The 24,930-nt window shown below is 40.6% G+C and overlaps 1 protein-coding gene across 3 annotated transcripts in view; it reads right to left on the bottom strand.

Moving 5' to 3' along the window:
* COL14A1 (collagen type XIV alpha 1 chain) overlaps positions 1-24,930 on the bottom strand; it is a 266,741-nt gene that overhangs the window by 55,363 nt on the left and 186,448 nt on the right. For all 3 annotated transcript variants that reach the window (XM_019528109.1, XM_019528108.1, XM_019528110.1), the window contains 6 exons: positions 20,740-20,817; positions 20,377-20,463; positions 10,809-10,862; positions 10,324-10,419; positions 8,988-9,041; positions 7,256-7,309 (listed from right to left, as the gene is read on the bottom strand). In XM_019528109.1, coding sequence (XP_019383654.1) covers positions 7,256-7,309; positions 8,988-9,041; positions 10,324-10,419; positions 10,809-10,862; positions 20,377-20,463; positions 20,740-20,817 — 423 coding nt within the window. The remainder of the gene's footprint in view (positions 1-7,255; positions 7,310-8,987; positions 9,042-10,323; positions 10,420-10,808; positions 10,863-20,376; positions 20,464-20,739; positions 20,818-24,930) is intronic.

Raw genomic sequence — 24,930 nt, 5'->3', positions numbered from 1 at the left:
CAGGGAGCTGCACTCCTCTAGCTCAGTGATCAGCCTGGGGCAAACCCCGGGTGCCCCCCCAGACCCAGAAGGCCCCAGTTGCTGAGCGGGGGGGCGCATGCTGCCCAGCAGAACCAGAAATGGACTGGAAGTGCTTCTGGTCCACTTCCGGGTCTGCTGTCAAGCGCACTGGGGACCCCCCACTATGCTCCTGTGGGACCTCCATGCACCCCAGCATCTCAGCATTCATGAGCCGCCTGGCACCTTGAGGTATGTAGAAAAAACATTTAAAGCTGTGTCTATGTTCAAATCATTGAATCTTTCCGAAACGCCACGAATTGATTTGGAGGTTTCTGATTCAATTCGGAGAGATTAAAGGGTCCTCTGATTCGATTCGGATTTGCAGATTTGGCCAATGAATCGGGCTGAATCTCTGCCAAATCAAATCAGCGACTGAAGCTTTACACAGACCTAACAACAAACTAAGTTCCACAGTCAGCATGCAATTATTAGATGAAAGCTTCAACTATGATTTTTACTTGATAAAAAGCTCTAAAAAAATGTTTATTTCCTCCCAAACTCAACCAACTGCAAGGAATTTGTTTGTAATGATTCAACCCTTGTGCCAATTCAGTGATTCCGTGGCAGAATAGAAAACTAACCAGCTAACTCACTAAAAAAGTATAAACTAACTCAGTAGTGGCTACATGGAGCTGCAAGGCAGTTCACAAAAGACTCTGTGTTGTTTCTGGACCACACCAAAGCATTTCTAACTCAGGAAAAGACCACAGAAGTGATTTTTGGAATCCTTTGCTACTCAACACACACCTTCATTCACTGTGAAGGTAATGTTTGGAAAGCCAATAGTGGGAGCCAAATACACTTCACAGCACTTAAACACAGTAATGGCAACTTAGATTTTTTGCGTCCTTTGTCTTACTAAAAGTAAAAGTGATGTGTTAGCTCCTCTGATAGGTAACAGATAGCAGGCTGCTCTGCATTTATCCCCTGGAGTTCAAAATTCAGAAGGCCTTCTGTCATGTGCCTTGCTAATCACTTGAAAGATTTCCTCCATAGATTATAAGATACTGCCAAAAATGAAAATGAATTTCCTTTCTGCATCAGTTTGGTCTCTTGCTGTTTCATAGCTGTCCTCTCCTCCTGTTCACGCATGCAGCTGAGCAGGGAGGGGAGGAAACGGAAGGGCGTGCCATCCTGGACCGGGGCCCAGAATGAAACTGAACTCTCAGTGAAATGCACCTGGCAGCTAAGCTAACACTGGCAAGAAGAGTAAAGACTCAGACGCTCAGTCTCCCACATGTTTCTGATCTCCTACTACAGCTATGTACATAGTTCCTAGGCTCCCTGGCTGTTTCTGGATGACACAGGGGTTTAATTTTCTCTAAATTGAAGCAATGGTTTTTTAAAAACACCACTTCAATTTAGGGCAAAATAAACCCCTGTGTTGTGTACACCCATGTCAGAGCCTAACCCTTACTTAACTCTCTAGTAGCAAGGGTGAAGTGGTCCCCGAGCTGCGGGTGGAGGGGGGAGGCTGGTGCTTTCCTCTGTGGCAGCAGCGCCCCCCCCCCGGCAGCAGCTGCCCACAGGTACCCGGCTTGGGCAGTCCCAAGGGGCACCGCAGCCGCAGAGGGAAGCACCGGAGCCCCGTGCAGCTCAGGCAGGCTGCAGGGAAAAAAAAAGATCAGGCTCACCACTTTTTTTTTCCTTCTGTGGAGCCTGCCTTCCCAGGCAGCTGATGGGCTGCCTGCAGAGCCCATGACCCATACAGAGCCCAGTGCTTCCCTTTGCAGCTGTAGGGTAGGAAACTAAAACTCCTCTGGGGTGTTTTACTTTGCAGTGCCCCAAAGTCATTTGCTGCTTCCCAAAGTCATTTAAGGCACATTACACTGCCAAATGTGCTACAGGGGCTGCAATTAACTCACAATACACCACCGAATGTGCAAACAGCAATGCCATTAAAGTGGTGCAAAAAGCATTTAACTCACTTTAAATGCTTTTTTTTTTCTTTAAAGTGTCATCTACAAATGGCCCCTGAAGCTTAGCAGAGAAATGGAGAAGCGCATACAGGATTTTTTCTAAGACCACCTGCCTGCCTGCTAAATCCTCTTGGATTCTGGACCTGGGAAGAACATGTCTATCTTGCCTCTGCTCAGGAGAAGTCTGGTGCACAAGAGGAATCTCAGTTGGAGGAAAAAAGAGGCTGTGGGAAAACAACTAGGGAAGAGGGGACCAGGACACCAAAACAGAGGGTGGTAAGAGTCCAAATGGGATGGGAAAGCTGGGGGCACAACACAGACACAATCCACATTTTTGCTCCCTAAAGTGGCTTGTGTCTCTCAGGAGAGAATGGGTACTCAGTGTGATTGGGTCTTGTGTGGAGGCCTTGGGGGGCATGGGAAAGGAAACTTCTTTTCACTCTTTGCCTGAACATCTCAGCAAGAGCCAGTCAAAATCCAGTTCTTCACCGGAGGAAGTGAAAGGGCAGGGGAATCTAACTGGAGACCAGACAGATGCAGCTAAAAGGGATGCCAGGGCTAAAGAGCACCATGATCTCAGTGCAACCTCACTGCCTTGAACAGTTCCACTTTCACCTTTCGAGCTGTGTCTAGAGAAAGTCATCACAAACTCATGAGGGTGGGTGGGTGGGTGGAGGACAGAGAGATTCTTAAATACTTTCAAATGTGCCACATGACTAGCACAAAAGCAAGCCGAAAGCAATTCTCTTTTCCCAACTTCTTTATTTCTTCCTGTATATCAGGAAGCCTATGACAGGAAAGGGAGGCAGTTCTTACTATGAATTTGAAATCTAGCTTTAATCCAGTTACCAGCCTGTTTAAACATACTGTCATGGCTACTTAGAGAGATTGCTTTATTAGCAGAAAACAGACTTTGATTCTTTCAACCTTTAAATTACATTTAAATTGCATTGCATTTTTATTTCATAGCATGGGCAACCTGTTACAAAACTGATTTCCTTTTTAATTCTATGCACCTGGTTGGGTTATACTTTGATTTGTTCATTTTGAAATAAACACTAAAAGGTATTAGTGGGAGGGACATTACTAGAATTAGTAATTAGAACATTAGTGGAAAGGACATTCCTAGAGGAGACATTATTAGATGTAGTTGTAAAAGAACCCCCACTTATTTAGATAGACTACATAACAATTATCAGCATGTAAAAGAAAAGTTTTAGACTTTGTACTGAACAAACAAATTACAAAAAGCTACAAAAGAAAAGCAAATAGACCCTCATCAGCTGATTGCAATAAACATTTGAAATCCTAAATATCAGAAATTAAGACAAAGCAAAAAGGAACAAAGAAAGTAATCTTGATAATCTGCAACTAGAACAAAATGATCTGGGTTCAGGGATATTTCGAAAACATCATTATATTAGTCTATATTCAAGAAAGGACTACAGCATGTGCTTAACTTCTATTAAGGTCAATGAGATTTAGGCACATACTCAAGAGCTTTGCTGAAGTGGGGCTATTATGCCTAAAATATTTCAGTGAATAATAAATGCTAATGAGAAGTTAAAAATAACATGGAAAGCCTCCATTCTAATAACATATTTGTTTTATATTCATGGCTGTAAAATTAGTAGAGAGCTTGTCTTACAGAATGAAGCCTGACAAAGAGAACTTTAGAGAGAAAAACAATTCATTTTACAGCGAGTTTCCAATTCCCCTTTCCCATTCTTGCCAATGTCTTAGAATTGCAGTTTACTCCATTGCAAACTAGCTTCCCCTTCAAAATACACTGTCCTGCAATCACTGCCCTTATGTCAACATAAAACTACTGTATAATATGAAAATAAATGGAGTTACATCGCCATAGAACGAGTGTAACAGAATGGAGAACATAGCCTACCATTCTGTGTATATAACATGACACTATGTTGCCACAGAAATTGTGATAACAGCATCAATTCTAAGCAAATACTAGGCCAAATTCTGTGAGAAATGAATGGCCCACCTAGTTCTTTCGACCAATACCAGAACACACTGAACATAGCAAAGAAGTATGCTAATTGATTTAGTTTCCCATCCTTAATAGAAATGCAGGCGCTGTCTCCAGTATGAGTCACATGCTTGTCCCTGACTTAATCAAAGCCTTTGTCTGCCCCATCCTTTTTCCTCAAAAATTTTCCACACTAGAACCAGTTCAGTTCTCCAGATGGGAGCACTAATCCAGATTTGAACTGTTGGCCCACAGAGCTGAGGACCTCCACTACTAAACTCAAAAACAGCTGACAGTGCAAGCCAAGGCTTTCTAACAGATGTGTACCTTGTAAGGACTGGATGCAGGAAGAACCTGTAACACACTCATCAACGTGTGTTACAGGTCCTACCAATACTAAGAACCATCACTACCCCCATCCCCCGGACTTGCTTTGTGTACTTGACCTGTACAAAGTACGTGTTTAGTGTACTGAATTAATAAATAGTTTATTATGGATGATGCACTGGGGTTTAATTAGTAGAGATTTTCAAAGAGAAACTTTGAATGAGGTTAGATAACATGACAGCAAGAATGCAAATGGCCACACTTATCTCCTCAGTGCTGAAGCTGGAACTGAACCATAAAGATATGTATGAATGAAAAAACCTATATAGACAGTCAAATGCAAGCAGACAATAAAAAAAGGAAGTGTTAGAAAGAAAGAGAGATATGTAGCAGACAAGACAGGAAAAATAACAAACTTAGAAAAGGTTTAAAGACAAGGAGATTTGTCTGATGCTTGTTTTTTTCATACAGTACAGTAATATTTCTGATCTCATGCTTGGCTTACAATTCAACTGTAAACTTGGAACCAGATAGCTCAAAATGTTGCTTCTGAATGGAGCATAACTCAGCATAAATCTTTATCTTTTTACATTCTATTTATTTCTTAATTTTGGACAGAAACTATCAATAGCCCCAAATACTACATTAACTTAAGAAGAACTATTCACATACTTAATCACATATCTAATGTTCAAAGATGATCATCATTGTGCAGATCCTTATATACTTGGTTCTAATCTTAATGCCAAGAAGAGTAAAGAGGAAGCACCATGGTTTCTTTGCAATTACAAAAAGTATTGTAACCTCACTATCTTTGTGGCCAGGGAAACTTTACAAATATCTTCAAAAAGTGAAACCAGATAAAAAAATTCAATGCATCTGGCTGGAAAGACTGATATTAACTTCATGGCATACTACAGTCTACCCAATTCCAGATAAACTTTCTTTAAACTACAGGTGATAATCACCCTCTTTGCTTTTGAAAGGTCCCGATCTTCCACTTATCAAGCATTCCTTTTTTCTGTGATGTGCTTGTCGGCTGTCCCTGGGCATTTCTCTCTCCTCCAATATCACAGAAAACTTTTTAATCTTTTGTTTTTCCCTCAGACCTGAAGAAGGATGCACTGCATTCAAAAGTTTGTCTAAGTCTATCCTAAACATACAGTTGGTCTACTACAGGTTATCACCCACATAAATCCTTGCCTTCATAAATATATATAATTTTTAAATCAAAGTAGAGATTAAATCAAAAGTTTTTAAATCAAATGTACAGAAAGTATTTTTAAGGGAAATAAGTCCAATTTAAGTCTATATATTGTACCAAAACTGCTAATAAATCAGTTAGGGATTACTTTCTAACGCCTGGTTTCAATGAGACTAGACTGATGAGATGATTCTCTGAAAGTCGCATCTGAAGAAAAAGTGGAAGCACATATCTATTTAACCACAAAAGTTAACGCTAGATCCTTATTTTTCGTTACCAGCCAGAATATAAATATCTGACAATTTTACCACAAACAGAAGAAAGCTGATCAAAGCTACTATCCTTAGTTCATTCTTTCTTTAGATTTATTTTAATTCAAAAGCAAACTTCTGTGTAATTTTGTTTGCTATTTAGTAACTGGCAACGCTAAACAGTTAGGTCAGCTACGTTTGATTGCACAATTATTACATACATAATCTTTTACCCACAGTATATCTTTAAACAGCAAAAAATTGAGCTTCAGGTTAAGAATGCTGGACATGGAAGATAACTATTTCTCCCAAACAAACACCATCAGAACAAGCTTCCTTAATGCCAGCACTCCTCAAAACTGTTCTGATAGACATAAAAGTATCCCATTTTACTCCTGGCTCCTCTGCTGAAATAACTGGTTGCGATAGTAGTGTTAATGAGAAGGATACCTACATAGTACTTACTATGCCATCAGACTTACTAGGCACATCTACACATGCACCTGACTGTGCAGTTGTTACTGTACAGTCATTTAGTATTTGCTTTAGTACTTGCTTCAGTACTTGCACTACTGCGCACTAGCTCATTGCTACTGCACAGTAGCGGCAATGTCATGGTTCATGCCCACTGACACTATATCGCTGTAACAACAAGCTGCGTTGCCGTAGCTTGTTGCTACAGTGACATAGTTTCTCATATAGACACATCCACTGTTATTGAAATTAATAAAAAGCCTTATTCCACCATAACTCTAGCATTAAAGCATGGGATCTACTAGGTATAAATCTAAAATAGACCATTATCATCATTATTTATAGATTGCAGTTATAATGAATCTGCTACAAACACATAGGAAGATACAACTCTAGTCCTGAAAAACAATCTAAAAAGACAAAAACCAGCTGCAGGGAACAGGAACAATTACATGAACAACGTGATAAGAGTATAGTAGGCACATACATAACAACCAGCTTTTTTTTTTACTTAACACTACACTCTTCATCGCATATCCTCACTCCACAGCCTGACTCACTTCTCTCAGATTCAGTCCCAACAACCATCTCAGATATCTTATGAATTTATAAACCAAAGAAGCAGGTTGCTTGTCATTAAAAACATTTAACACGTCTTTGAGTATGATATATCTCATTCATTACACTCTGTCAAAGTTCCCACAGAGCACCCATCTCCAAGTGGTCAACATCTTACAAAGATATTATTATATAGTTCGTGGCTTATGCCCACTAGCATGAATCATAGAACCACTGGTGAAGCTCCACGTCTTCACTGCATCGCTTGATTAGCTGTACACCACTACTCATAATTAAAAAGTTCAGCTGATGACATTTTTCAGTATAGCTGTCAGAAGGAATAGGTCTTCAGAATACCAGCAAGACATGAGTTATCTTAAATAACATTGTAAAATCAACTTCCACAGATGGTTAACATCATTGATGGAATGGAAATTCTTAGTGGTAAGAAATCCTGTCCGGTTTACCATACCCTTTGACCTTGAGTTCCATCCCGTCCAGGTGATCCTGATGCTCCTGGGACGCCCTGTACACAATGAGAGGAAGATGAAAATGATTAAAGGAAGATGAGAATGGCAACAACCCTGCATAATACAACACAGCCTCCTTTACATGAAATGGCATCACAAGCTTGAGGATAAGCACAGGCTGAGATAAGCAGCAGGGTGATTGAGGGTGGGTCTGTGACTCTGAGGTAATGTTGTATTTCAACAAAACGAGGATTACATAAATAAGGCTTATAAATATGACCAAGCTTCAGAGTCAGTTAGTTATTTCAATTTTGATACATTACTTGACAGCAAAGAATGTTCACAGATAAATCCTGCCATGCTTTCTTTACAACTCACTTAAAAGAGAGCCAGACCTCATGTTAGTTTAATGCCAGAGTAAGTCCACCAAGATATATCAGACCCATATGCTAAAACCATATTTCCTTCTCTCCCTCTTTTTTTTTATAGTGGTATATCCATTACCATATTATCTGAACTCAGTGCATTAATATCAAAGAAACAAAGACTTGACCAAGCATGATATAAATGAGCTCTGCCTGGCAAGGTTCCAAAAAGTTCAGATGAAATCCTCCCCTATGCCAACAGATGCTGAAGCTGCTCTGGGACCATTACTACCATCACAGGACTGTAGATATGATTCATACTGCTGGAAAAATATTTATAAGGAAAGCTTTTGGGAGTCAACTATTAATATCTTTCAGGACTAAAAGGTGGGGAACTTGATAATAACTGACACATATTTGAAAGGTGTAAAACAACAGGAAGGATGGAATTATTTAAGATTGTACTAAACATCATAACAAAGAGGGATAAACTAAGAAATTGATGTTTTAGGCTGAGAATCAGATAAGTTGTCTTCAACAAAAAGTATGATACCTTGGTACTCAAATTGGCTCAGAGAAATTTAGTGCCCAATTTTGTTCCAGAGATCATCTGAGCTATAATGTTATGGGTGCAAAGGAGATAATTTAATACTAACTACCTGATTTTCAAGCAGGAACTTCATGATGGATAAACCTGCCCTCCAAATACATAAAATTTCAGTTTTTGGGATTTGCAAACATAAAAAAGGAGAAGCCCTAAGTGATTTGTCTGTATACACAGGGCCAAATACTAATCCATCTATTAGGATGGAAGCACCTAAATGTAATCCTGTTCCATCATGCCCAAGTCCCTGAGCTCTGAGTTAAAAATGCTGGACACAATTTAGTCCTTGTGACTTATGTGAAGGCTGAGATGACAGTGTGTTACAAAAGTAACTGCATTAACAAATTTTCAGAGTCTCAAACATGGTGGAATAGGAGCACACTTAGGATCTGGCCAGCAGCATACAAATGAGAGATTTCTGACTCTAAATGCTTTTGCATTCACCAAAGCTACAGTGCCTCTCTGTAGCTTTCAGTATCTGCCTTGAATTTCACAATACCACATTCAAAGATATCTACCTTGCCGCCGTTTCCCTCAGCTTTACTGATGGCAGGTTGAGGTGCTACACCTTATGGCTGTGTGGCAGGTTGACTGTGTAGTTTTAGTAATAGGTTAGGTGGGGATTTGTGTGGGATGGTTTGGGTAGGATGATCCTGCTTCAGGCAGGCAGTTGAACTAAATGACCTCCAGACGTCACTTCCAGACCTACTTTTCTATGATTCTATAGTATACAATAATAGCTTATAACAAGAATGTAGTGAGTACCTGTAAGCCAGGGGGGCCAAGATCTCCCTTCTCTCCTTTTTCTCCTGATGGTCCCTGACAATGAACAATCATACATAATTACACATATACATGGCTCTTTGCTTCTGTTTTCAATTGTGCCTTTCGAAACAACACACAAAAAATTAATCAGATTTAATTTTTCCTATCAAAAATGTTATTTGGTTTGTAAAAAATATAAATGAATCTTTAGAGATAAAATAAATAAAGATTAGGAATCTCCATTTTAAAGGCTTCAAAATGATCCTGATGAAGCCACAATTTTTTCAGGTTCTTTTCCTTTGCATTAGCCCTTCAACCCTTATGGATATGTTCTGTAAAATTAAACCAACAGAGCTCTATAGAAATTATATGGGCTTTCATGAGATATATGAGTGTAATAAAGAAGGATATAGTTTCTATAGAATTTGATTTAAATTAATAAATATAAATATAGCAGAAATACAATTTTTCTATTAAATTTGACACAAAGGATTGTAAATTTGTAAAACCCTGCCTAGTCTGTTAAAATAATCAAGGGCATATAGATGTTAGGGATAATTTCTATGAAACCTGCTGAATTATCCCTGCTATTGAATCCTATATCTTGGTTACTTTTTTTCCTAAGAATTCCCAGAAACAATAGGATATTTTATTCAATTCTTTAAGATTTTTCTGCAAGGAAAAAAGGTGGTTGTTTGATACTCCTCACAATCTGTTCACATCCAACACAAGACCTTTAAGTTATTTGTAAGACAGCATAGAGATTGGTAGTAAGGGCACCTTGCCCTGTTAACACGCCTCAGCCATGACACTGAGGGACCAGTTCTAGACAGTATTTTAGGCTCTGCACCTATTCACACTCTGGCCTCTCTGATGAGGCTGCCAACAAGTGCACCAAACACTGCGAGTTAATTCAGGTGGTGAAGGAAGTGGTTTTTGTATACGAACATCTCTTCAGTTATAACTGGTCTGAGAGCAAAGTCCCCTAAAAGAACTAATATTATATATGTGTTAATATATATATATATAAATATGCTTTAAACATTCCACCAACACTCTCCAGCTCACTGCAACTTTATTTTTCTTTGCTTTTCACCGAATGGGTATGTATTAAAACTATGATCCAAAATCTCAGGTTTAATGAAATTCAGAACCAAATGCAAATCTGAATGCTGGACCTGTAAAAAACCAATTTTGCCCATTTGTCTCAGATTTTGTTAAATCTCAGATCTAAATCTCGTTTTATCAAACCTTTCACTATAATCTAAGATGCTGCATGTGTTTAATACTCTTGTAATATGACCATACATCAAACCTATGTGTATTTAGGACTCACTGGAAGCCCCTGAATAGAAAGTCCACTTGGTCCTTGAGGTCCTGGAGGCCCTTGAGGTCCTGGAGTACCAGTTTCACCACGTGGGCCATCTGGGCCCTGCAGCAGAAAGAGCATAAAGGCCATATATTAAACCCTTACTCTATATACAAAGGGACAGTCTGAGGAATTAAATACTAATAGATTTAAAAGCACTTGAACTGTGAGTTAACACATGACAGAACAATAAGGATCCTATTCACAAAGGTTCTTACACAAGTGAAAAATGGCTGATGTGTGCTGACAGGAGCACTATTAACATTTCTTAAACCTAGGAACCAGTGACCTTTACCAAAAACCAATGTCAGTTGGCTGCATGACTTCTTTAATAGCATAACAGACAATTTGGAATTAAGTCTATGCCAAAATCCAGTTTTAGATGCAAACAGATGAAAGCCAAGAAATTTTTCATGTTATAATTGTACATATTGTATAATGGTGGAAGTTACCTTTGGACCTGGATCACCACGGTGGCCCTTTGGTCCTCGAACCCCTGGACCACCCTGCAAAGCACAGGTATAGCATTAGCCAAGAACAATAAAACTCGGGTATTCCTTTTATCCTGAATCTTATATATTATTCTATTCTGGTAGTCCTACTACAGTAATTAGGACCCAAGTGCCAGCATAAAGTTAAGCACATGCTTAAGTGCTGTCATATGTAAGGACAGACTGAATCACTAGGTTTAACTATTTTCTTGAATCAGGGCCCATAATGAATAAGCTTCAAAATACTGAAGCAACCTCTGATATGGATGGATAGATGTATACATACGTGGTGGCAATTTTTTCATATTGCTAAAATATGCAAATTGGCTCTTTCCAAGATCACTATATTACACTAAAATGCTGATTTTCCAATTAATCTAATATTTTTATAAGGCAAAAAATCCCACCCATTAGATTTACTGCAGTTTAATTTCAGTCATCCATTGATAGAACATTCTTCCTTCTCCCACCTCTGCTTTTTTTACTGACACCTCCTACATCTGTTAATCATTTGATAATCAACCTCTGCCTTACCCTTCCTATTGTTAATAGTTCTGCATGAGCCATTAGAATGGTGTTTTTCTAAGTACGACTGACTGGAATGCATCTCAGATATATGTGTAGGATGTGGTTTTGCCCTCCTGGATGATTAAAATATTTTTTTAAGCTTTCTTAGTTTATTATTTTAAATGTAGAATTCAGTGACCACTCCCTTGCTCTGCTGCCCCACCATGTTCTAGATCCTCTCAGAATGGAAGCTCTGCAGAGTAGGAACTGCATCTACCTCTGTGTTCACAAGGACCCCACTAACATGGATATTATTCTTCATCAGGGCTCAGTAGGTGCTACAACAACATTAAATAGCTAGTAAAATATCAATGGCAACAAGCAGCAAGCAGGACTTTAAGCAGATACTGGTTTCTGCTGAAGCCCAAAAAGCCTAACATTTACCTTGTAGGGCAAGAAATATGTATTTAGCAGAGACATATGAAGACAATATTAAATCACATTAAAAAGTACATTATGTCAAGCACTCTAATTATACAATGTGTCAGTATTAACAGTGTCTGTATAACCATAACCTGGCCTGACAATCTACATTTACAGGACCACATACTATTTTTTCATTCACACTCCTCCTTGTCCCATCCTCCTAGCTCTCTCAGCCCAAAGCGCACACCTCCTCCCACCCCCATTCCCATTCCCACTTCTGCTTCACAGCCTGGCACCCAACCCCATCACACTTATCCAGGCTCCTCATCCCCATGTGTTTCCATCCTTTTTCCAGGCCCTGCCTCCAAAGTACAAATCTTCATAAGCCTTCATTCCAATCAAGTTAATATTTCCTCTTCCCATTTGTTATGCATATTGAAGACTAATAACTTGGCTAATGCCCTTCTCCCAGAAAGGCAGAATGAATTTGAAGACATCAAGAAAGGAAGCATCTAACATTTGTCTCCACAGTTTGTTCAAATGGTTAATTGTACTATTTGGGGCCCTATTTCTGGTTTGAATTTGTCTGGCTTAAGCTTCCAGCCATTGATTCTCATTATGCCTTTCTCAGTCTTTTAAAAACTGATATTTTCCCCTATGAAGGTAATTAATCACTGTAATGAAATACCATCTAACACCTTTCTAATACGATACACAGATTGAGCTCTTTAAGTCTCTTACTATAAAGTTTTTTTCTCTAGTTCCTAATAATGCTTATCTATTCTGCACTTTTACCAGAATACAATATCCCTTTTAAACATAGAAAATACAGGCAGTATCCGTCTCACCTAGTGCCTCTTCTGTTTAAAGTTTAGCAAAGCTGCAAGTAACGGAAAACTGGATCTTAACATGAAAAATTTCAGGCATCCTTAAGTACAAGAAACACTACCAATGCCACCAATTATTATATACTTGATTATGGTATTTTTATAAAGGAGGGAAAAAATCCTGACTTCTTAAAAAAAAATCTTGGCTTAAGATAAAGTCACATGATGAAGCAGGAAGTTTCTTTCCTTTCGTTCCTTGGAGCTATCTTGCCTGGACAAGTAGCACATGTGAATGTCTGATTCTGGGCTGAATCAGAGATGAATAATGGTTTGGTTTGGTTTTTTCCGCCAACATCTCTAACTTCTTCCAGAGTTGAACAGTCTAACTAACTGGTTGGCAAATAAATATATTGGTCATAAGTACTGAATTCTAGGATGACAAGTCCTGTTGTGTTAGATTATTTTTATGCTCACATTTGAGCCTAGCTACTATGCAACTTTGCTCCTTAATAGTATTATTAATTTTTTGAAAGAATAGGTTTTTGAGGTTGTAGATAGTTGTATATTGTCTACACACTACTACTAAGTCAGTCATTTGATTGGGGTCTGAGGAATTTTATGCCCCATTCCCTAAAATCACACAAACTTCCATGTCAGATGTGGGAATGGGGCATTCATTTCCAAAAATACCAATCATGCAACTGCCAGCTACCAGTGGGGTAGAGAAGGGATGGCACCTGCAAATGGGGAGCAAAATCTCTCTACTCCCTGGCTGCACCCCCTTCAGCATGTAGAAGTGGCAGCTGGGGAACCAAAAGCTGCCACAGGGACCCAAGAACATGAAAAGGCAGGTATGCAGCTGGGGCTTCATGCCCAGTGCAGCTGGGAGCCCTGGCTGAACACCCACCCCTCATGGTGCAGCTTGAGGGAGGCTCTACTACCCCAACTGCATGCATCAGTTTTAAGAGGTGTGTGACACGAGCATCAGGGAATGGAATATCTCTGGGACTGGTAGGGGGCAGCCCCTCTTGGGACTCAGGACAGTCCCTTGTCCAGTCCTGAGAATCAGGCAGTGGAGGGCTGTCCCCCAGATCCCGAAGCTGCTATATAGTCTGAGGGACCTGGCACCTTAAAAAGTCTTAGAGCAAGGGTTGCAGGACAAGGCTCTTTAAGATGCTGGGTCCCACTGAGCCCACAGCCAGATGCTGACAATCACTGTCAGCACTGGGACCCCAGCAGCCCCCAGCCAGGTTCTGGATCAGGGGCCATCCACGTCCCAATGCTAATAATCACTTGATTGTCAGCATTGAAAAATTGGGCATGCCACAACGTATGGAAACATACAAACCAGCCACAAAGGTGTTACAGATTTTTGGGGGAGTATCTTTGTGGCTTGTTTGCCATTTTATGGCCCCATAAATCCAATGAATGTGTGGCTTGTGGCTGTTTATAGCACCATTAAACATGCCAGAAATGTAACATGTGCCAGGGGCCTAATAAACACTCCTTATCAGCTAGAAAATTTTAAAAAAGAAATGGGGGGAAAACAGGTTTAATCTTACTACAAAACATGATAAAATTAAAAAGATTCACCTGCTTTTTCATGTTCCTGGCTGTCTTTTTCACATACTACTAATGTAAATCATATACAAAAGAAATAAAACTTCAAAACAAAGTTGATTTCTGCCTAAATTAAAACAAGGACACTTGGATAACTTTTTTCCAGTCTGGCAGCATATACTTTTTGTGTGATTGAGATCTCTTATCTCAATGAAACATTCACATGAAAAAGTATGCTCCTTCAAGTTATCATACCTATAACCTGCAGGGTTTTAAAGCTCACATGCATGAGATCTTTACTAAAGTTAAGACTTTTTCTTTTGTATGTCTAAGGTGCCCCCCTTGCTAGGACTAAGTAGACAGAGATCCCAGATTCAACAGAAGATTACATAAGTGTGCCTCTGGAGGTAACCGAAAACTTACTAGAAGTGTTTAAGAGAAGATTAAGCACTAGGAAAAACTGATTATACTAAAATCATGCTTCCAGCAAAGCCATTTGGTAGACTGCCTAGGTTTTTTTCAGACTATTATCTATGATTCAGTAAAAAAAAGTGTGGTTTTTTTTTAATTATGAGCCTGCTGAGGAAACAGGGACATTCAATATGATGAAATTAAATGTATTTTATCAGTAAGAATTTTAAAACATTATTATAACAAAACATTATCCACCTTACTACCTATACAGTAGATTCCTGTTATTTGCATAGCCTTTTTCCCCCACCAAAATTATACAAATAAGCAACCTCTGCTAATAAATGGAACATGGGGAATAAAGGAAAACCAGAAAAGGGTAGAGAGAGGTAGTTAGTAGGGGTGTGCAAAGCTTTGGTCACTGATTCAATTTGGAGATTTAGCCTGATTCAGAGGCCAAATCACCAAATCCAAATCAAATCAGGAGAGAAAAAAATCCCTCCAAATCAATTTGGAAAAGATTTGGAAAAAGATTTGGATATTCAGCGATTTGGAAGGCAGTCTGGCAGGGGAACAGAAACTGAGAAAAGGGAGGGGGAATGGGGGAGGGGAAGACTGACATCTGTAGCCGGCTAGTGACTGTGATCTTTCCCTGAGTCCCCCTTCGAATTACAGTGCTCTGGGGGAGGGACATAGAAACAGCATATAAGCCTCTGTCTGCAGCCTTTCTGTCCCTTTTGTGAGCTGTTTCTGCCTGAGCAAAAGAAGGGCAGGTGGCTGGCCCAGAAACAGGTGGGCAGGCAGAGATCAGTACCGGGAAGGCTTCCTGTTATAGGCTAGCCTTATGGCTATGCAAAGCTTCGGTCCCTGATTCAATTTGGTAGAGATTCAGCCCAATTCGGTGGCCGAATCTTCGAATCAGAATCGAATCAAGAGACCCTTTAATCTCTCCAAATCAAATCGGAGAGATTCGGAAAGATTCTGAGATTTGGACATAGACACAGCTTTAAATGTTTTTTATATATACCTCAAGGTACCAGACTCATGAATGCTGCAACACTGGGGTGGACGGAGCATCCCACAGGAGTGCAGGGAGTTCCCTAGCACACTTGGCAGCAGACCCAGAAGTGGTCCAGAAGGAGTTCCAGTTCACTTCTGGGTCCACTGGGGAGCGCACTAGGGGCCCCCCTGTGTGCCCCCCTGGCTGAGCAACTGGTGCCTCCTGGGGTCCCCCTGTGGCCAACTGTTGATCTGGGAGGGTGCAGGGGGGGGAGGGCCCCCATGCACTACCTGGCAGAGGACCAAAAGAACTTCCGGTCCGCGTCCAGGTTCACCACTGAGCACATGGGGGTCCCCCTGCACTCCTGTGGGATGCTCTATCCACCCCAGCATTGCAGCATTCATGAGCCACACGTAGTCCCTCAGGGTATGTAGAAAAAACATTTAAAACTGTCTATGGCCAAATCGCTGATTCTCCAAATTGGCATCGAATCTTCAGATACGGATTCGGCTGAATCGAATCGGAGATAGTGATCCGAATCAATGAATCAAATCACTGTCCCTGATTAAGGCTGAATCTGAATCCAAATAGAATACAGCCGGCTTCACACACCCCTAGCCACCATCCCTGCTGTTTTCATCCTGCTGCACATTGACACACACACAAAGTCACACGTCACAAATTTTGCTTTGTACAGTTTGATGTGCAGTTTCCCAGAAACTCCTGCACCTGTCTCCTTGAAACATGGCAAGCCTCATGCCCTCAGAAGGGGCTACTATCCCTGATGTTTTCATCCAAATCTGCCAAACAACGTCAAAGTTATAAGTATTTCAGTGATTCCTCATTATAGTCAATGGCCGATTCACAGAATCTCTCTGAATCAGCACCAAATCAAATTGGGACAGTGATCCAAACCTCCAAATCGAATCAGTGTTCTCTGAATCAGCCAAATCCAAATCCTAATCAAATACTGCCCTATTTACACTATGTTAGTGTGAAGTCAGGCAGAAGGCAGAGCAGAGAACCTTAAAAATTGGTTCAGAGAAGCATAAGCTTTCCTAGGCCACAGCCTACTTCATCAGATACAGAAATTGGTAATATAACTCCCAGTCATAATGTGGTACTGCACTGCAAGTTGCTCTATACAGTTCTTTGGTTCAGATTTTAAAGATTTGCTGATGAATAGAAAATTACAGAAATTGCTGTGGCATGTCCCACTATGAAGGTAAACAACTATATTCTGCAGCAACTTGGGATTCTAAAAGGCAGAGAAGTTCAGAATGGAAGTAAAAAAGGCTTTGATGACCAGTGCTCTATGCAACTAACTTTAAAGCTAGTTGCTCTCAAGCTTTAATTTGCACATGTAACAGGGTCTTCCCTGCACCTGGGAGTCCCATCAGCTGACAGGGCTCCCAGCCAGAGGGGTGTATCATGCCCAGCTAGGGCTGGGAGTCCTGCAAATGAGGGGATTCAGCCCCAGCAGGTGCTGACTCTGGGTCCCAGCAGCTGGGTGGCTGCCCAAAAAGTGTCTGAAACCCCAGGCCTGGGAAATCATGGCTGCCATGATCTCCCAAGCTTGGGGGTGCATGATAACCCCCTGGCCCAGGGGGAATGAGAGGCTCCTAGCCATGGGAGCTTGCTTCTTGCTGGTACATAAGGAGCCCAGGATTGGGCTCCCCTTGCACCAGCAGTAAGGCATAATGGAATCTAATGTGCAGTCCTACAATTACACCTCCTTGCCATGCACATGTAGCACAGCAGGAAATGCAATTGTGTGGATCATGCATTAGATCCCATCACATCTTTATTTGTACATGCAGAGGTGGCTTAAGGATCCCAACCATCTGGCCAGTTGTAATTGATCACTTGTGCTACACGTGAAGTAAGATTTAAAGGAATATGATAACACTCTTAGAAAGAGTTAGTAAGCACCTTCCCTTGAATGCGTATTTACTATCTCTACATTTCATTTCTGCATTGAGAAACCTTTCTTTGCACAATCCTATCTCAATCAACACTCTGTTAAGATACAAGAGTCTGATAAGATATCATTGATGTGATGAAAAGGAAAGAGATTTCAGGGTCATCCATACACTATTAACACCACACCATCAAACCTTACTGGCTTTATTTACCAGTGGGATATGAGAGATAACAAAAAAGAATTATGTTACATTGCTGGGTGTTGAAACAGGATTATATTTTTTAATGTATAATGATGTTCATTTTCATTTTTATCACACTTATAAACATTTGGGTTTTCTTTCATATTCCTACTGTTCCCAATTTTTCAGAACATTGTCAAGATTTACAGACTTGAACCCAGATCAAGAAATTTCTCAGCCAATTAGGATCTGAGTTTACAGGCCTTCTATATCCAAAACTCCCACAGAGTTCAAATGGATTTCTTGATATGGAGCAGCTGTAGGACTGGGACTTAGCATCTCCAGTAAGAATTATTTTCATGTATTATTTCTGGTACAGTAGAAAAGCCAGACAAGTATATTCACCATACACATTTATTGAAGCTGAACTCCTGAAATGTCAATCCATATGCTGCTGTTTGAGAATAGGTTAGTAACCCCCCAGCAACATTCAACATAGCACTGAGTGCATTGGGAAAATATGTGCGTCTTAACCTGGACTGTATTTGCTAGTTCATCCATCAATACAAAATAAATTTCAAGACCATATGGCTGGAAGATGAAGGATAGGATGTTTCCCTAGCAGATTGTAAGGAACTTCTCTTACTTCTGATTCTAATGGAGCTTCTCCTGCCATATTATCTCCTGTTGCTGCCATTGCAATGAAAAGAAAAGCAGTAGCTATTACTTACAAAAGTTTATGCATTTCTGAACAGGTTAGTCTCTAAGGTGCCATCCTGCCCTGCCTTCTATCACTGGTCACACACACTTTCTTTCTTTGTCAAACAAAACTTCACAAGATACAAAGGACTGATTCCTTAGATGAGTTAAAAACTTAGACATCACCTCATAAAGCATGGTAAAACATGTGAGAGGCAACACATAGGAATGAAAGAGATTACACAAAATAAAATGAGCTAAATTAGTTATGAGAAGATAATCTAAAACAGATTATTTTAAGCAATATACTAAATACCACATATTTTAATGTACTGGGATTACTGAAAAGAAATAATAGCTTGCCCAGGATTTACCTTATTCTATGTTATTAACTTAAAAATATAGATAGTACAGTACAGTACAAGTCACTAGTTACCATAAGAAGCTAAAATACAGGGGCCATATGCAACCCTACAGCTAGAGCAGGATGAATCTAATCCGAGAGGTGTATTTTGGATTGAGTTCACTTAAATGCAAAAAAACCCAACCCTAGTCAGGAGAAAGATATTTCTGAAACAAGCCTGGAGGAGTGTCGGATAACTAGGGCCCTAAAGATCAGACTTTTGGCACCTCAAGGACTGCAGAACAAAAGTCACGTTTCCCTTAAAAGACTGAAATGAAAATGAACTCTGACTGCCCAGACAGAAAACATGTTCAAAAACAGTAAATTCTTGTAAGATTAACCTCCAAGATGCTGCCAGGATAACTGTTTGCTTAGATCTGCTGCGTGTGTCTGATGTGTCAGGATGACCTATCCCACGTCTAGTCTAACGTGTGCACTCACAGCTTTTCAAAAAATGGCTTTCCTTCATGATTCAACATACTTTGCTTGAATCGCAACGGCTCTCCCCCTTCTCCTCTATTTCTGTGCCTTTATGACTTGCCTGCATACCACCTCATTCTGAGAAACACGAATTCGGGGATACAAAACCCATTTGCAAAATGTATTCACCTCAAGCAGTTTACGATGGAAATGTCTATGTAAACTTACCAACTGTCCTAAGAACCTAATCACATGGATTTTACTACAGTTTTAGAAAGCAAGAAAAAAAATCACATACAAGTGTTGTATAAAATCGTTAGTTTTAGACCACTCGTTAAAAACAAGACAACTAATACCCTGGCAAACAAGAATTACAGATCTTAGTAAACAGCCAAGTAATTTGTGTGGGGGTGGGATCAAATCATGGCATTAAAACAGCAGCATGAATAAAAGGCGCTGTAAGGTTTAGGAAGGTGTCACCATCTAAAAAGCCTGATGCCAATTTGGTTGGTGGCTGCGCTGTCAGCAGCATATCTACCTAAATGATAGGATGATATTGAAACCCTCATCCATTTTGTGGCTCAGTGTACACTGAGGAGCTGACAGAAGAAGCAGTGCCTCACTGAACATGGATATTATATGAGTTTGGCTCAAGCACAGGCCAGAAAAAGCTTATTTTAATCTTTTTTTACTGCATGCTCTCCATCTACCTCAATCAGGCATCATCTGGCCATTCATTTATAAACATACTATAGATTGATCAAGGATTTCAGAAAGCCACATTCCAACCTATACATTTCCTGCATTTCAGAGAGCCTCCAAGTAACACTTAAGTGCTTAAAAATTGTATGTAGGTGCCATTGACATGACATGTCTGTTGACTCTAGAGACAGATACCCATTGCAAGAAGTCCACATATTAATCTAATTGGCATAGATTTGGATTAGGCAGTAAGAATCCAATTCACTTACAGAGCTAATTTTTCAGAGCAAACTGCATGACATCTTTGCTAATTAAATGGACTGAAAATTCAGATTTTTGCCAGTATACAAAACTGTCATTTCATTTTAGTAGCTGAAACAGTACACTATGGCCCTTTCCCATCTCCTTAAAGACGACAGATTACTGCAGTATTTGGTATGTTTGAGCACGAACCTGATTAAAAACTTACCGGGGGTCCAGGAGGTCCAAGTGGTCCTTTGCTGACTTCAGAACAAGAGCAAGCATGAGGAAGAGCTGGGCAATTTTCCTCATCTCTCTGAAGAGATACCAAAATAAGGAATTTTTTACCCACAACGTTGATTCAGTACTTGATAATTTATAGAAAAAGATACAGTAAATACAGAGCAGGAATTTCCAAAACACCTAAGTGATTTAGGGTGATCAATTTCATTGACTTTCATTAGGACTTGTACCCACAAACACACTTGGGTCTTTTGGAAGATCCCATCCATTGGTTTCATCAGGATCATTGTGAAAGTTTGTGTTTCAGTAAAAGGAAAACAAGTAAAACTGATTTTAAATGGATTCTTACCAAGCCAGGAATTTCACAGCATTTGTCTCTATTGGCCCATGAGGTAGTACAAGCAATGTCAAACATCTGTAACTGGAACTGTTTGAAAATAAGCACAATATTGTCCATTATTTAAAAATTCAGTGAGAAGAGAAGCCAGCATAGCAGAAAGGGACCATTACAGAGGACCAGTTGAGCAGAATGGCATGTGGAAAAATGACAACATAGACATGTGAATAGATTTTAAGCAGCAGGTTGCAAATATACCCGGAAGGAGGGGTGGGGGGGGGGTCTAACCATCATATTTTGATTACTGAGCATTAAGTGGGTCTAGTGTGTAGGGAGTGGCCCTGTACCAACTAACCAAGGAATGAGAGTGGGCTCCCTTTATCCACTACACAATTTATGATTCAGTCACTTACTACATCACTCCTTCTTGCCCTCCCAAATAAGGGCATAAAGGGATAGATACAGGACAACTGAATCTGAGAAAACTAAATATTAATCTCACTTCCTAGGCTGATGCTCAAATTTAACCTTGGACCCCATCACTCATCTTACTCACACAGCCACAAATTGTAAGTCAAATTTCAGGATGTTCATCACTTCCCCCTCTAACTCTTTTTTATGTCTTAAGTACATGTATTTATTATAGTAATAAATGGTATATAGTTAAGCACTTGGTCTCGGCCTGGCTATGTAGAGAGGAGAGGGAACTGCTCTAGTAGCCGGCCCCTCCATTAGCACCCTGCCTGACCCCCACCACTGTCACTGGAGGACAGGGCACATCCCCCTAGGTATAACCAGGCTACACCCATCTGAATGGTTCCATTAACTACTCATTTTCTGGACTGGGATGCAAATTTTAAAATGGAGATCCTGTCAGGTACGGCAGAAATCCCTATGCTGTTGCTCTCACATTTGTTATATCAAAACCATTTTTAAAAGATTTCATTGATTATTTTGGGAGAGCAGAAAACAAAGTCTTCTTTCTGAAAGAGATGATATGTAACACAAAATAATTAGTTTATGTACTAAAAGAATTGCATGTATGCATGGTCCTATCAGTAATGTTTATTATATAGGTAAGCGGCATATTGTATCTACACACGTGCACATCACTTATCTATATACAGTACATATTAGATATACACACTTGGGCATGTTCCTTTTCCTGTGTTAGACATTCCAGAAATCCTTAGTGATAAAATATTTTGTTGTAAAATAATGAGTAAATAGAAACAGTTTGCTGAATTGCTTTCTTATGTTCATGAAAATGCTGAATGAGTCACAGTATTCTGATTTAAAAATATTATGTGGGTTGTTTCTTGTGACTCAACTTAAATTATTAAAGAAAGCTTTCTTTGCTGCTGTTAAAATTTATTCATAGATTTCTGCATTCATAGCATTTTAGTTTCCTAAACCTTTAATCCTGTGAAGACAAAAGGTCTGCTTGCACTGATCTTATTGTAGGATGGCTGACTAAAGTTATTTTCAGATCAGAAACCCCATTATGCTTATGCTTTTTTAGTTTGTATATAAATATGGTCCAGAAGTTAATGCAGAGAATATACTGTATTTCAATCACACGCGTTGACTGTTAAACAGTTCAAGTCCCATTAATTTTTCTGTTTCACCAAACTCTTTGTCAAAACATCAAAACCTGTTGTTATATCATTTTTCAGGCTAAATATTTCAATTTACGATTATTTTTTTTTTACATTTGCCATCGATTAATTTTTTTAATTAAGGACTTCAAAATATGTGCAAACCCAAAAGCAAACTTTATTCTGTGTCAAACAAAGCATCTTGTTCTATTCAGTGCCTTAACTATGACATAATTACTCATATGAGCACAACTCAATATAAATAAAGTAAAATGCAACCTTCAAAGAACGGTTATCAGATTTTTTTGATGTTGTATAAATTTGCCTATGTGTATATGTGTACGTGTGTGTGCGTGTGTGTGTGCGCACGTGTGCAGCCTCTGTTTGCAGTCTTATATAAGATGACACAGTTCATTTGAACACAAACACATTTTTCAGTGAGTGGGCCATTTCATAAATGACTTATCATTTATAGATTTCTAGATTCCAACAAAAACTGTAATTTTTTCCCATTTTCCCTTACAAAGACCTCCTTAATCCCAAGCTTCTCTAAATTCCCCTTTGTCTGTTCTTACTGGAATGTGGCCACAAAGGTTGCTCTGTTTAATTGTCCTTATTAGCTTGACAAATTCATTCTCATCCATAAGCCTCAGGCCTAAATGCTCTTTTTTATGCACAAAAATATATTCCTTGGGCAAAAGAATATTGAAAATAATATTGCAATATCAGCCCAGAAGCGCTAAATTTTAAATGTGAACCTCAGTCCCATTCAAACTGAACCCTGGTTCAAAGTTCAAATTCTTTGCAAACTTCATCCCAGAGTCAAAAAAAGTTCAAAGAAAATGAGTGCTGTTCACTACAAAGCTAAGAAGTTGATGGTCATTCTCATTATTTAAACTTTCCCATTCAGTGACTAAAGCTATCTGAAAAATCTGTGAGAACATTAGAAAAGACATCCACGATAAGAAGGAGCTAGTCCCATAGCTTGCTGGAAGGCAGCGACAGCTGCAGGGAAAGTTGCTCGGTTGTGGAGAAAATGAGGAACCGGAGTCAGAGGATTTGGTGATAGCTTCACAGCACTGGACTGCAAATTGTGGAATAGTCTTCATATTAGAACAAAGCAATTTCTGCCTTCTCTCACCTGACGTCTGGCGTATCTATACCTTTCCCATTTGCACAACAGCTGAGAGACTGGGGAAGCATACAGCACTCTGGTAACAATACTGCATAAATATCCCTACATGGAATTGAGGCCTGAAAGAGGGCAGGAGCCAGTCTTCCCACTCACTAAACTTTGCAAAATTATTTGCATTTTTCAATATGTTAATATTAAATACCTTTAAAAGAACAAGTAATACCAGGGTAGGGTTGGGCAAAATACAGCCTGTGGGCCGCATCAAACCCACCAAGCACTTTCATCTGGCCTGCAAGGCTCCCCAACAAATTGTGCCCTGCCCAGCCCTTCTGCCCATGAGGGTGGAAGCAAGGTGCCCACAAGTACACTCAGCCACAAACATACCCTATTGCACCTCGCTCCCACCCTTGTGGGCAGAAGGGCCAGGTCTGGCCAGTGTGCAGCCTCTGTGCAGGGCTGCCGCTGCTGCAGCCCCCGAGGACCTGCTCTGCTCCCCAGTTTCCTGCTGGCTCAGGGCACCAGGTAGGGAAGCAGCAGGGGCAAGGCTGCAGCTGGGCAGGAGCATGGAGTGCAGGGCTGGCGACAGCAAAGAGCCCACACCCAGGGGGGAGGTGGCAGTGCAGAGCTTGGGTGGGCAGCATGTATGTGTGAGGAAGGGTGGGGGAGTCAGTCCCCCCATGGTGTGCAGCCCCGGAAGGCAGTGGCAGCAGTAGCAGGCAGGGTGCTCAGGGCACAGCTCTGACCAGTGCTGCACATTGCAGAGAGAGACACAGCCTCCATTAGGTCATCTGTTTCACCACTCCTCCCTGGTGTGCAGCCCCCGCACCTGCCAGGCACTACGGAGAAGCCCTGCACACTGGAGCTGACTGTCTTCCCCACCACCCCAGGGGAAGGCAGCTCCCTGCAGCACAGCCCCAGTAGAGAAGGGAGCGAGCTCCAGTGTGCAGGGCTTTGCCCAAGTGCCTGGTGAATGTGGGGTTGTGCATCAGTGCCAAGGAGCCCTGGCAATACAGACGGCCCTGTGAAGGCTGTGCCCCTCGCTGCTATGTAAAGTGCTGGCCAGAGCCACACCCCGCCAGGCACCTGCACCCTGAGTGCCCTGCCTCTCCTGTTGCACCCCACATCCCCCACCCTGATGTCTTAGCATCCATGAAAGACAGCTCCCCTTGCTCAGAAGTGCCCAGGTATCTCCTTCTGTAACCTTCAAGCGGCTGTGTAAATTAAACCGGCGACAGCCTCCCTGTTGGGGATGGCTCTAGTCTTTAATGCACTAACTTAGCAGGCAGAATTAGACTTCAGCACGTGTGCGTCTTCGCTCCGGTGCTGGGGCTCCTGTCAGATGCTCTTAGCGATTTTGCACTTTGTTTTAAATCCAGCCACGGTTTCTGTGCTGGGTACGTTGCCCAGGGCGTCGTTTGATGTCCTGCTGCATTTTTTTGGTTTTTTGGGGGTTTTTTTATTTTAAATTGG

The sequence above is a fragment of the Gavialis gangeticus genome, unplaced genomic scaffold (genome assembly GCF_001723915.1).
Source record: "Gavialis gangeticus isolate Ggan-Ray unplaced genomic scaffold, GavGan_comp1, whole genome shotgun sequence".
Lineage (NCBI taxonomy): Eukaryota > Metazoa > Chordata > Crocodylia > Gavialidae > Gavialis > Gavialis gangeticus.
This window is presented reverse-complemented; position numbering and strand designations above follow the sequence as displayed.